The sequence below is a fragment of the Pinus tabuliformis genome, chromosome 7 (assembly GCF_031772625.1).
Source record: "Pinus tabuliformis cultivar Carrire ecotype Pingquan chromosome 7, CPIR1, whole genome shotgun sequence".
Lineage (NCBI taxonomy): Eukaryota > Viridiplantae > Streptophyta > Pinopsida > Pinales > Pinaceae > Pinus > Pinus tabuliformis.
Genome location: NC_142293.1, coordinates 1,742,549,924 through 1,742,564,856, shown reverse-complemented (window position 1 = coordinate 1,742,564,856; position 14,933 = coordinate 1,742,549,924). Strand labels below are relative to the sequence as shown.

At 40.3% G+C, this 14,933-nt stretch overlaps 1 protein-coding gene across 1 annotated transcript; it reads right to left on the bottom strand.

The window, feature by feature from the left end:
- Positions 1 to 13,797: 13,797 nt before the first annotated feature.
- On the bottom strand, positions 13,798 to 14,724 carry LOC149255299 (uncharacterized). The gene has a single exon (XM_089455001.1). The coding sequence runs from the start codon at positions 14,722 to 14,724 to the stop codon at positions 13,798 to 13,800; it is 927 nt and encodes a 308-aa protein (XP_089311127.1).
- Positions 14,725 to 14,933: the final 209 nt, after the last annotated feature.

The window sequence follows — 14,933 nt, the reverse complement described above, 5'->3', positions numbered from 1 at the left end:
AAGGCCTGATAGTCGCTGATCTGGGCCGAGTCAATCTTGGTTGTCTAGAGATAGGGGGTGTTGAATGAGCATGGGGCATTTGAAGGGACGGGCCGGACAAATTTTTAACTCCATTGCATAAAACATATCGCAATCGCAATGCGAGAGAGGGTGTGAGGATGCATAACCTTTGCTTTGTGCGATTTCCAATTTCGAGATTGATGATGTCATCAGTGCCATGTGGAACCTCCTGAGTGGTGACACGTGTCACCCATAAATGCCCCCATAAGACCCTGAAATTGTTCAATTTGCATGCCTTGTGTCCTCTATACTGCCACGTCATGCTTATGTCAGCTGCCCTATGGATTCATCTTAACCAATGGTGCTCTGCCACGTGTCCCTTGGAGGGGAGAGAAAAGGCCAGCCTGCCTCTGGTTTTGCAATTAGTTTCCTTTGTAAAATGAAATCGACTCCTCTCAGCGCTTTAACATTAAAGCCCAATTCTCGGCAATTTTCATGACCAAGTGCTTACGCACACCCTTTTGAACCTACGATCGCCGATATCGGATATTGGTGCTCTCCATGGGCCTCTAACCACTGATACACTATGCTCCATGGGCCTCTGACTGCCGATTTGCGATATAAGCGATCGACGAATCGCAGGTTTCGCTGCCTTCCACTACTGCTGTTCCAGAAAGTCCCCGCTTGTGACTTGCAATGGGCCTGACCCTTAGCCATTTTGTCTTTGTTTTCTGGCTTTCAAAGGGCAGCTTCAGTCTACTCTAATTTCTAATCCAGGAGTCTTTTTTTGGATTTCCACCTACTATTGGAAAGATTGTTCCAAGCACTATGCAATGCAGAGGGTCCAGTTTATAATTAAGTGCTTCTATGGCCTGGAAGGTGGTTTCAAAATTCACTGCTCTTTGAAAACTTTGATCAACTGAAAACTCATATTGCAATGAGTGACAACAGTCCACATGCACACCCCACTCATCAATGATGTACCCCAGATATTGAACCTGGGTCATACCAAAAGTGAATTTCTCCAAATTAGCACACAATTTGTGTTGACACGTGGTTTGGAGGACCTGTTGAATATGGTGAAGGTGCTCATCCCAACTTTGATTCAAGATAAGGATTTCATCCAAATACACTACCACTAATGGGTTTGTGAAGGACCGCAAGGTGTTGTCCATCAGCCTCATGAAGGTTGTGGGGGCATTCATCAACCCGAAAGGCATGACCAACCATTCGAAAAGGCCCTCCTTAGATTTGAAGGCAATCGTCCACACATCAGAGGGTTTGATTGGTACCTGGTGATAAATGAACTTCAAGCCAATCTTGCTGAAATATTTGGGCCCCTTGAGCTAGTTTAGAAGGTCAACAATCTGTGGGATTGGATTCTTATTCTGGACAGTGATCTTATTTGTCACCCGATAGTCAACACAAAGTCTCCAGGTCCTTTCCTTCTTTTGTACCAACATGATTGGGCTCCAACAGGGTAGTGAACTTGGCTTGATGTGCCCCTTTTGCAAAATCTCTTGAATCTACCTCTTGATTTCATCATTCTCCATAACAGAGCATCGATAGATCCATTTGTTGGGTAGTGGCGCACCTGGGATAAAATCAATGGAGTGATTGACCTAACAGTGTAAGGATACCCCTATGGGTGACGTGAAGATGTCCCTATATTTCTCCATGACCTTGTCCAGCTACTGCTGCCATGCAGAGGAGCCATGTCTGGAGGTCGTGAATGTGGCCACAATCTTCTTCTTTCCCTAAGGGAAAATCATAAGGAAGACAAATTTCCCCGTCTAGGAAATGATTTTATTGAAATGATTCGTAGAGATCAAAGAGATGATGGTAGGTGGTGCTACCTCCAATATCTTGTATAACTTATTTCCCAAGTAATAATAACAATGTGAGGCCTAGACTCATACAGTGCATGATGTTTCCACAAGTATGCTTGGCCTAATAATACATCACAAACTTCAAGACGAGCAACAACACACAGTACCTTGTTTGTGAAGGGCTTGATGTTGTAAGATAGGAGACACTGATGACTAATGTGAAGATCTCGTCCTTAGTGAAGCCACCCCATGGTGTATGGATGAGGGTGTGGTGTGATTCATAGGCCCAAACACTTCACAACCTCTACTAAAATGAGGTTCTTTTGACTCTTGTTTTCAACGATGAACTGCAATGAAGAACCCTTCACCCACATTTGTGAGTGGAAGAGATGCTCCCCCTCCTCTGGATCTTCAGGCTTAATATTCTGGATCTTGGTGGTGCAAACGGTGGCACTATGTTCCTGATCAATAATCTACTTCCCTTTGTCATTCCCCTTATCGAGTTCTGACTCAGAGTCGAAACATGCATCTGATTCAGAAGACTTCAACTCGACCACCAATCACTGCTTGGCTCGATACTAACTTGTGTTGTGAATGGGGCTCTTATGGAGCTCACACCATTTTCTTGTGTCTTTCTTTGTCTTCGTGGTGTTATTCTTTGTGTGAAGCTTCGGCGGGTTGTCCTAGGTCGCCCTACCTTGGCTTTGCCATTTGTTCTATTATTTGGGGGTGCCTTTCACTTACTTCATATTTGCAGATCCAAAGTCTCACTTCTTCTATTTAAATTTTTTCTCAATCTTGACATCATATCAATAGGCATTACCAATTGAGGAGATGTCCAAGAACTCCATCTTGTCGTGGATGTACTTGTGTAAACATTCACAGTGCTTGAGTAACACATGCTGCTCAGAATCCTTGATAATCAACTTTATGCGAAGGGTATGAAAAATATTTGTGAACTCTGACATGTCTTGGTCCATTCCCTGCCGTAGTGTGGTCCACTTTATGTATTTATCTTCATAGCTCCCGACAGGGTAATATTGTTCCTTGATGATTTCTGGGAAAGAATTCCAATTGGGTGTGATTGAAAACAGTGAGGGTTCTCTCTTGTCCTTCTATTCACAATAGGTTTTCCACTAGTCCTTGACATGGGGGGAGGCTTTGAGGAGTGCAAAAGTAATCTTTTATCGATTGGAAAATTATGAACCAAAAAATATTCTTCCAACAAATTTAACAATCTATCTATGACGTTTGCATCTATCTAGCCTTCAAATATGGGAATGTCAAAGTTAACTTGTACCTTAAAGGGAGTGGTGCCTCCAGAGTGGCTATTGGATGAATATGCGTTGCATGTGGGTAGTCATTGAAGGATTTGGGCAAAGTTGTCCATCATTGCATTCCTTTATCACTTGAGGGCTTCTTCGAGCAATATTTTGAAAGGATCTCTTTCTCCCTCATCTTTCTTTTCTTTTTCCATGGAAGGTCATCGGGGTTTGCGAGGTTGGTCTTGCAAATATTCAACCAATTCAAGTCCTAACTCCTTATACTCTGACCTCGTTAAGGACATGCAAAGAAAAACAGAGAAAGAGCAAACCACTCTGATATCACTGATCTAAACTTATGCATGAACACAACATAACACGGATATAAACATAAACACAAAGATGCAGCAGAAATACAAACTTCATTTCATTAACATTAGAGAACTAAAATATGCTTACATCCAAAATGGAAATAAACTAGCTTGGGCGATGGTAGCTTATCTTTGAGAAGAGATCTGGCAACTACATGCCTATGAATTGGGTTAGGCTCAAGAGCCTTTTTATTATTGAACAACAAAGGGAAACCATAAACAACCAAAAATCTAACCCTAGGAGATGGAACACCAAGAGTTTGTGGGCCATGTTGAGGGAGTTGAGCAGCTAGCTTCCTAGGGTCGTAACTTAGACATATGATATTCGTTTGGCGCATACGATACCTCTTTAAAAAAATCTCTCTAAGTAATACGGGATTTACAGTAGGCCCATGCCTATGGCTATAAGCTTGTGGCAGACCTAAAAAAACACCGTTTAGAGGGTTAAAACAACTCCAAAAGTTCATGATCCAAAAAAATGCTAAAAATAGTAAATGTTGTTATAATCAAGGAAAATGATGGAACTGACTCAGTTTCTAAATGAAATAGGCTGGTGGCCTCTAATATCCACCTGGATTATCTTTAAACTATTAGCTATTGTGGACAAAACATTAGCAATCAAATAATGTTGTCGTAATGGAATGGGCTTTTTTGTGGGTTAACGATGTGGCTATGGTTGTCAGAGTGCTCCCATTTCTTTCATCAAGTATCGCTGGTGTGGAGTGTGGTAGTTGTGTGGAGCTTTGCACAATGAGCTTCACACTTTTGTAATTAACTTATATATTCTATTTTTATACACAACCAAACTATTAAGAAACAAAAAAATTAATCGAGATGACAATTTATTCATATGGAAGATTGCAGTTGCAACAAAAGGGTATTGTGTGAAAGTTCATTGTGTGGAGGTCCTTCGCACAAGGACCTCCGCACAATGAAATTTCGCACAAAGACAAACTTCCACACTTGCATTCATGGCAATGTTATGCAGTTATGTTCATCCAATTCTAATATGTGACAAATTAAATTATGAATATTTTGATATGTTCTTTGTTTGTATCCATGTAATAATTTTGAAGATGGGTCATTATTAAAGTTAATGTAGTTATTAGAAAATGAAAATGACACTTAAAATCTAATGGGTCTATTCAATTTCAAGATATGCAGCTCAGACATCTCTAAAACCGATAAAAGATGGCCTTGATTAGTAAATTATGATCAATAATTGTGGTCGGTTGATTATTTGTACAACTATATTTAAAATCACATATAAGGCTCAGGTTAGTGTTAAAAATAAAAGAATCAAATTAATTGAATTGACAAGTGTGGAATACCACTTGGACATTGAACATTGTCTCTGCAGAAGACGCACTACAATTACAATCATTACACGAGAAATATATAATTCACACACAATTAGGGAAGTTAAAACAACACCCTAGAAATCAAGAACAAACTCCTAATCTAAAGTTCGATTGAACCGTCACTCTATCAATACATTTCATCATTAATTTAAAACATGACACGCAATCTTTTTGAAAAAAAAAATCGAGTGAACACAATACTAATAACTCGTAATAAAATGTGTTTTGGACACTTGGCATTACTTGTTTGACATATAGTGTGTCTAAGTGGTGAGTCCAAAGCCTTGCATTTGCTCTTGCCCCAAACCCATTTGAATGTTTGCGCTAGCTTTTGCATTATTATTAAAGAAAACTAGTCCACATGTAAAATCGATGGTCATATCTATTTTTTTGGCATTACTTATTGAAGACATTGTGTCCACGTGGATGCCCTATGTAAAATTGGCCCTATCGAAAATTGAAAGAGTATGAAGTGGAGAGGTTTCAATGTGCAAAGTGTGGAGTTCGCTTCACACATGATGTCAAATATTAAAAAACAAAACTAACAAAAAAATTAAAAAATACATTAAGCAATAAAAACTAATAATAATTTCACAAATGAGATAGCTAACACAAAGGTATATGCGATTAATACACGCAATTTACATTTAGAGATTACTCTAATATATAGAGTTTTTCAGATCTAACTTATTTTTAATTTAGAGAGAGATTGAAAGAATTTCTTAACCATCTCAAACCAACATCTCAAATATAAGATGTAAGCATTAACTCAGAAATTATTCTAATATATAGAGTTTCTGATATCTAACTTATTCCTAATTTAAAAAAAAAGATTGAGAAAATTTCTCAACTATTTCAAATCAACATCTCAAATATAAAATATAAACATTAACTCCAACAAAATTAAAGAACACTCATAAATATTAATTTGCTATCGTTATAACTTTGAATGCCAATCTATCTATAGTTTAATTTTCAACTTGATGTCTGGATATTTAGATTTGAGTGTAGAATTGTCATGTCAATTTTGTATTAGTTTAAACATGTACATTCTTAAATTAAAATATTTGTTTTAAAATGTATAGTTATTGTTATATAATTTAATTAATTCATTTGTAAAGGCATTGCACAAGTAGCTTTAATATGAGTTGATATTGATTTCTAGAAATTCAATATTTAATTGAGTTTTGTATTTTAACGTGGATATTTAGTTTTGAGTAAAGTTGTTATAGTAAATTATCTGTTGTTATAGACAAAAAAAATTGAAGTTGTTTGTGGGTGATTTTTTGGTATTAGAATCTGTTGGAAAGTTAAATTTTTATTTGTGTTATTTAAATTGGTTTTTTTTATTCTGTATATGGATTCCGCACCTGAAAAACACTAGGGCACTTTCATTGTGCAGAATTACCTATTAAAATTGTGATTTCAATAAATTCTTGTGAGATTTTAGAGAAATTAAATTGGAAAAACCCACAAAAAAACTTCCAAAAAATTAACCAAAAACCACTCAAAATAATTAATAATAAAATAATGTGGATGGAATTGGAATTTTTTTTATGGGCTGGCAGTGTGGCTATGGCCATGCGATTGAGAAAAAAAAAAAAAAAGTTAATCAAGATAAGAATTTATGGTTAATCGATATAATAATTTGTGGTTCTCTATGCCACTGTCTTTAACTACGTTGGAGCCGATGACAATGCTTCCTCCACATTGTATAGGATGATGTAATCCCTGTGCTAGGCTCAATTTAATTGATAAATTTTATGATAATAAATTTATAAGATACTGGAATAGTATTATTATCTTTATAGTTCGTAATATCTAAAAATATAGAGCATAAATTAATGTGACAAGAGAACATTTAAATTATATAGTTTTAATAGGATAGTTTTAAATGGATGTTAAAATAATTTTTTTTTCTTTAATTGGTATGAAAGAGTCAGTACACATATCCTGTAAATAAAAATTAATAAAAATTATGGCTTTTTATTGGCAAAATTAGTACAATACTGTACAGATACCACCTGAAAGATCAAGTCTGATAGAATACAAACATAATAATCATTCTATTAAAATTTCAGAAAGAATATTGACATGACTTCATGGCTGGTTACTGGAACTTCTGCCTCCTTTTTGAGAATCCTCCTCCTATACATAACATTTATAATTAAAAACATCTCAACTGAATAACGATAGAGGAGGCCTGTCCTAGAAATCTAAACTAACTTACAGCTAATTAAATACTTGTTACATTTATGTCATTATTCCATTTGGACAATTTACTAGCTCATCAAAACAACCTATAGTTTTGTGAGCAGTTCAACTTATTTCTCTACAGCCTTTGTATTCCTCGACCCAGGCAGAACTCCAAAAAAAACAGTCTTCAAAGCTCCGGAACTTTCCCAAACTCCCATTGCAGCTCAGAAGGTTCCATACAGTTCCAAAGCTCCCAGAAGCCGCGAACCATTGAAACAGGTTTCCCAATTCTTAAGAGTGATTCCTATATAACATAACATTTATGATTATACAAATATACATTAAAAATTCAAAAGAGAAATTAAAAGTATTATTGAAATACTATTGGATATATCCAAAATGAGTCATCAGAATTAGTTAATTACTTAATAAGTGTAAGCGTCATCCCAGGTTGGGGTTGGATTTTCGTGTGAAAAAAATATATATAAATTATTTATATTTTTAATTTAATAAAATAAATAAATTTGAAAAACATAATCTTTTGATATTTAAAAATGATTTAATTAATAATAAATAAATTTATATATGTTTATTTTAATTTATAAGATATATGTTATATAGATTATTTAAAAAGTATTTATTTTTTTTAAATTTAATTTAAATTATTTATTTATTAAATATTAATATTTTTTATTAAAATATATTATTAATTAAAATAAATTTCTAAAAAATAATTTAATCTTTATTTTTTGGTTTTTTCTTTTCATTCAAGTTAAGCAGCTTATTTTTTTCTTTTGCATGAAGTTAAGCATTGTGCTTTCATTTAAGTAAAGCATTTACTTTAGATATGGTCAGAATAATTGTACGAGGTAATCCGAATAATTCGTGCAGTACGCTTCATTAATTATTCTTCTTCTGGGCAAAGGCATTAAAGCCATTCACGACGTTGGCGCGCAGCCGAGAGTTTTGCATCCTCAAACACGCTCCGCTAGAGAGTGTGTATAAAATCAACCCCCAGAAACTCTCTTTTCTGTGAATCCGCGTTATGCTTATTGGCTAGTACTGTTGTTACGCTCTCTTTCAGTTTTCCTGTAACTGAGCTCCGCGTATCATTTTCTCTCCTTCGAGTTGCTGCTGTTGCTGAGGAGTGTGGTTGGGCTTTGCGTGCTGAGGTTTGGTTTTTTGAGTTGCTGCCGTTGCTGAGGAGTGCGATTGGGCTTTGCCGGCTCAGGTTTGATTTTTTGATTTTTTTTAGAGTAGCTTTTACATTGTTAGATTTGGCTATTATGTTTATAAAGATATACATATTTTAATTTCTCTGGTTTTGAATTTGTGACTTAAAAAAAAAACATATGCTCTTAACCATTAAATCCACAAATTTTGTGACTTAAAAAAAAAACATATGCTCTTAACCATTAAATCCACAAATTATATATAATTTTAAATATTATATATATATAATTTGTAAAAAACTAAATTTATTAAACCCATTTCTATTATTTTTGAGAAATATATTTTTTATATCAAACTTGAAAACCTAAATGATTTTTCCTTTAAGTCAACCGTGCTCCATATAATATTTTTGAAATAAAAATTATAAAAATTCAATTTATTAGAGCCATTTTTATTATTTTTCAGAAACTTAATTTTTATATCAAATTCTTCATACAAAAATTTTGTTATGGATTTTATATATATATTAATTATTTTTAAGAGTAAATATTTTTAAATAGTTATAAGATTTTTAATGGAAATCCATTTTTTATATCAAATTCTTGATACAAAGATTTTGTTATGGATTTTATATATATAATAATTTTTTTTTTCTATGTAAAATTAATTCTATTCAGAAGAAGAGAAGGTATTTACAGGGTGACCGAAGTCAGTGCATTGCTCTGAAGAGAGCCATCATTCCAAAAAACCAACTTAAGCCTCCTTTCAGAGGAGAAGAAACACATGACCAAGTTCTAAAACCACCCATGGAGTCCCATACATCCCAAACAAAACCAGGAGATCCGTTCGTCAGCAGCCGGAAGAGACCCAAAACCCAGATGACTAAGAAGCAGCCGAGGATAGCCAAAACTTGAACAAAAAGGAGGATCACCTCCAGCAGAAGCATGCTACTCATCAGGTTGTTCCTCCACATTTCGGCACCAGCCGAATTCCTGTTCATCCTCAGAAGGAGCGTTGAATTGAGCAGAGGGACCGGGATCGGCAGGCTGCATCTCCGTGTCCTGAATACCTCTCCCTGGTTCCGGTCGAGCAGGCTGTGGCATCATACCAATGCCAAGCTGGAACGCAGGGGGAGGACCATCAACAGCTCCCGAACCTCCCGTATGACTATCAGTGCCTTCCAATTGCGTGGTTTCGTAAAACACCACCGAGATGTGTGCAGTGACCCGTGGCTGATGAAGCGAACTGTTGAAAGTAAAAATGGCTAACCCAGTTGTCGAGGGTGGCCCTGAAGGCAGATTGGATGTGCGGCGCCTTCCTCGCCCACTACGGGTACTCGGATAACGCCCAGTGAACAGCGCGCTAGTGGCCGACGAGTCCGAAGTGGAGTCATTGGGGGCATGCCTGGGTTGGCCTCGATGACAACCCATTCTCTGTCGAAGGCGGGCCATAATAGGAGGGGCTTCAGACGGGTATTCACCAAACACCACACTGAAGCCTTGAAAGCCCACAGAGGTGGGAGAGGACCGAACGAGACAAGATGGCTTGTTCTCCCCTCTCTTCCACCCACCCCTTTCCAGGACCACGCACAGAACAGGGCCAATGTACAGGAGGTTCGAGCTAAGGGAAGAAAAATATAAAGGCCTCCTTCCAGAGCCGGATAATATAACAGAAGGAATGCCACCAACCTTGAGACTAAAAACCTCAGAGCCAACAGAGATGGAATAGGACCGAACGGGAGCGGAGAGGCAGTTTCCTTCAATGTCCCCCCCCTCCTTCCAAAATCTTTACGCGAAACAGGACCAATGCACCTGAGACCCGAAATCAGAGGCCACTTCCCAGAGCCCGAACTCCGGCCAGTGCCCCAGAGAGAATTAACACAAACCAGACACCGCGACTCCGCTTCAGGCTTAGAATTGACAGAGAGGACCCAGCTTAACACCTCACCTAGCTGCATCGCGCTAGCATTACCCTGCCCCTCCTTATAATTGTCTGCCCTTTCTCGATTAACCCACACCATAACTGCCTCATTGATGGAGGCCGCCATCGCTTGCAGGTCACAGCGTGCGAGAGTCGAAGCAATAACAACGGATCCTGTAGCACTTAACGGGAGAATGTAATGGCCTGCATGCCAGGCTGCCCTCCCCCGATTGACATTACTCTTCACGTACAGGGTGGGCAGGTGTCGAGCTGCCTCCCACCACCCCTGTCCCATCACGTTGATCGCCTCCCTATTCACCCGCATCCGGGGGAGCTGCATCGCTTTGAACCAACTTGGTGAATTCCTGGGCATGGTCATGGTTTTGAATTATGTCAGTTGTGCCTGATAACATGGTGTGTCTTGCTTCCACTCCCAAATTAGCCAGGAGATCCGCGACTTTGTTCCCTTCCCTCTTGGTATGATTGAAAATAATGGCTTGATTGTTGTGGAGGAGGTGTTCTATGGCCTCCAGTCTGGCCTCAAGCCTCCAGCTATTAGCAATTTTCCTCGCATGAGTCCCGTTTTGAAGTTGTTTGGCCATGTTTATGAGGATTTGGGAGTCCCCTTCAATCTCCAGGGGCTGGAAGTTGAAGTTCTTGGAGAGGAGGAGCCCTTGCCAAAGCCCTTCCAGTTCCGCTGAGTTATTGGTGTCCCAGCCTATATTCCCAAAGTAGAGGAGGATTGGAGACCCTTTGTAGTCTCTAAAAACACCCCCAAATCCTGCATTTCCGGGGTTGCCCTTGGAGGCGCCATCGAAATTGAGCTTGATGGAGTTCCTAGGGGGAGGGGTCCAAGAGTCCTTCCGGCTATTGCTGCTCATCATCATGGTAGGTGAGTGAGCGTCCAGCTGGAGGTTCAGATTCCAATTTGCCCAGATGGCTTTTTCAGCGTCGGTGGAGGGAAGATCTTCCTGCGTCCATTTGCCGATCGCCAAGGTCTCCTGGAGGTTGTGGCAGAAATTGCCCCATATGATTTCTGGAGGGGAACTTTGATCCTTGAATATGCGCTTGTTCCTTTCCTTCCAGATCATCTAGAGGAGGAGTCCAGGGATTATTCTCCAAAGGTGATTGAGAATCCCGCTTTTGCAGGGGGTCTGGTGCCATTGATGAAGGGAGTCGGGGATGTCTATTGAACCTTTGCATTTTCTCTGACATCGGAAGCTAGCTTTGTCCCACAGTTGTTTGGCCAGAGGGCAGGAAGCGAGGAGGTGCTGAAAGGTTTCTTCATGATCTTTGTAGTTGACGCACCTGGAGGGTCCATGAAAATTCCTACGTCTGAGATTATCCCAGGTAAGAATCTTGCGATGCCCCACCAACCAGAGGAAAAGAGACACCTTGGGCCAAATGCCTGGAGTCCAAATTCGGCTCCAAATGGGATCTGGGGGGTCTGAGTCCTTGCATAAGAGCTTGTAGGTCTCTTTGGTTGTGAAGGTTCCCCTGGGCGTGTAGCCCCAACAGAGGATATCCTTGTCCTCCAAGCATCTAATTGGCCGATTTTGGAGCTCCCCCTCTAGAAGCTGCTGAGTTTGATGATTCGCATGCTCAATTATTCGATTGCTATTCTTCCATTGTCGGTATCCTTGATCCATGTCCTAGGTCCAATTCTGCCATACTTCTTCTTGTAACTGTCCTTCCCTGTATCTGTGTGGATGTTGTTCAAGGATGTTATGGATTTTTGGCAGCTGGTTCCATGCATCCATCCAGAATCGCGTCGATCGTCCATTCCTCACTTCCCCAAAACTATGTTGTTGGATCATTAGGTAGTGTTGTTTGGCGGCATTCCAGATTAAGGAACCTTTCACTGTGGGGGTGTACCTGATCAGATCTTCCGGTGGCCTGAGGTTGGCATATTTGGCTGTCCAGATGGTTGCCCATGGCTTGTTGGGTGTTGTTACCCATTGCCACCATATTTTGGCACACATGATTGAGTTGCTGTGACTTGGGTCCCTTAGACCAATGCCTCCTTTTTCTTTAGGCTTACAGACTGTTGTCCATCTCACCAAGGCCCATTTGCGATTGGTTCCAGTGGCTCCCCATAAGAAGTTGCGCTGAAGGGCTTTTATTTTTTTAATTACCCATTTGGGCACTGCCAAGATAGAAAAAAGGTATAGAGGCATAGACTGAAGGACCGCTTTGATTAGGACCAATCGACTGGAAATGTTCAAAGTTCTATGAGTCCATAGATTTAAGCGAGATTCTAGCTTCTCAAGGAGAGTGCGCCAAGAGGCGTGCTTTAAGGCGGAGGCTATTAGAGGGGCGCCCAGATATTTGGAGGGAAGGGTGTCAATGGTAAAACCCAGAATACGCGCAATGGCAAATTGAGTGACCGGGGGGGTGTGGAAGAAGTAGATCTGAGATTTAGCCGTATTGATGCAAGTGCCAGAGGCTTCGGAGAAATCATTCAGCAGGGTTTTGAAAAGAGAGGCTTCCTGAACAGAGGGGTACCCAAACAGCATATTGTCATCCACAAACTGTTGGTGGGAAATCGCAGGCAGATTGTGGATGGACAGACCTTTGAGTCGATTGGAGAGGAGGGCTTGCTTAATGTGACGACCCAGGCCTTCCGCCATCAATACAAAAAGGAAAGGTGAAAGGGGATCACCTTGTCTGATTCCTCTGGAAGGCCTGAAGGGACGGGAGGGGATGCCATTAATGAGGATGGAGAAAAAAGAGGAAGATATGAGGCTCATCACCCAGCGCACCCACATATGTGAGAAACCGAAAGCTGATAGCATTTTTTGAATGTATAACCAATTAAGCTTATCAAAAGCTTTTGAGAGATCGAGCTTGAGGATCATACCTGCTTGTTTGGAGTGCTTGAGGGAGTGTATGACTTCATGAGAGAGAATGATTCCGTCCAGAATCTGCCGCCCCTCTACATAGCCCGACTGTTCCGGTGAGATGAGCATGGGTAGAAACGGTTTCAGCCTGTTGGCAATCACCTTGGATATCACCTTGTATATGACATTACAAAGTGCAATTGGCCTAAATTTGTCCGGTGTTCTGGTGATCTCCTCCTTGGGGATAAGCGCCATGAAGGTAGAGTTAAGGGAGGGAAGAAGCCAGTGTTGGGTGCACGATTCCTCCACCACTTGCTAAACCTCTTCTTTTATCAGATCCCAAAAGGAGTGGAAGAATGTTGTGGTAAAGCCATCCGGTCCAGGGGCCTTACCTTCCTTGAGCTGTTGCATTGCTGTATCCACCTCCTGTTGCATGATAGGACGTAGGAGAAGTTCATTGTGCTCTGCTGTAATGATTTTGGGCACATTAGTGATGATTTTATCTATGGCCGGAGTTCTATCCAGTTGGGGTTCTTGATGAGCCTGCTGAAAATGCCTAAGGAACTCCTGCTCTATCTCCTCATGATTTTCCAATCTCTCCCCCTCTGGATTCTGAATGAACGAGATAGTGTTGTGCATCCTTCGTTGTATTATGGTTCGATGAAAGAATTTAGTGTTCATTTCTCCCTCTTTCAGCCATTTAATCCTAGATTTTTGTCTCCATAGGATTTCATCCTGCTTCCTTCGCTCCTCTAATTGGTTATGAATGCTCAGTTCCTGAGCCAGGGTTTCCTCGTTGTGTCCTTCTGAGATGATATGTTGCTGGAGCTCTGCCATCTCCTTGCTTAAACTCTGCTGGGCTTGAAAGATGTTGCCGAATGTCTCTTTGTTCCAAATCTTGATTTTGGCCTTAAGGAATTTGAGTTTTGCTGGAACTGAAACATTTTTGAACCGCCTGGTGGGGGAAAGGAGGTCCATGCAGATCTGATGAAGTCTTTGAATGCGGGGTGTGAGAGCCAGAAAGCCTCAAAGTGAAAAGGTCGCCTTTTTACATCACCTGGTCTTTGCCATTGGAGGGCGATCGACCAATGATCTGAGCCCGAGTATGGGAGAATTGAAGCCGATATATCTCCGCCTAGATGCACTATATTGTCAGAAAGGAGGAATCTATCAAGTTTGGATGCTATTTGTTTCCGTCCAGTTCTACGGTTGCTCCATGTATGCGTACCATTGCAAAATTGCATATCTATGAGAGCATTGCTATATATGAAATCCTTGAAGTGGGCAACCTCCTGCTCCAGTCTCGCGCGCCCCCCTTTCTTTTCTTCCATCTTGGTTATCATATTATAGTCCCCTCCTATGATCCACAGCGGATGGACTCTGTTGCTGTTGAGTTCTTCCATTGTATTAAGAGCTACAATTTTTTTGCTGGCTACTTGGGGAAAATAAACGTTGGTCAAGTGGCCATACACATTAGTGCCTACTATGTGAAAGTTTGCTTGAATCATGTGATGTGTTGCATGAATGTCTTTCAGCTCAATCGCTTGGGTGCTCCAAGCAATTGCCAAACCTCCCGAAGCCCCTGTGGCATCCACTGCCACCGAGTGACATCCTGGCCAAGCTTTAGATAGAATATTTGCTATAGCAATATTATTACACTTAGTTTCTTGTAGAAAGAAAATTTGTGGCTGCTCCTGCTTAATCATATCTTTTATTAGTCTTCGTTTCCCGGGGCTGTTGAGCCCTCTTATATTCCAAGAGATCAGCTTCATGGTTCACTGTTGTGGGTGGGCTTGTAGTACTTAGTTAGCTTGGCATACCTGCCTGATTCCACCAGAATTTTCCCTAGCGCAATTGTCCGCTGGAGATCTGTTCTTCTCCCTCGCTTTTTGGAATCCTTGGGGGGTAAGCCTACATCCCATTGACTACCCGATTGGATGCCAAGCTGCTGTTGTTGGTAAGCTCTGGCGATGATGACTTC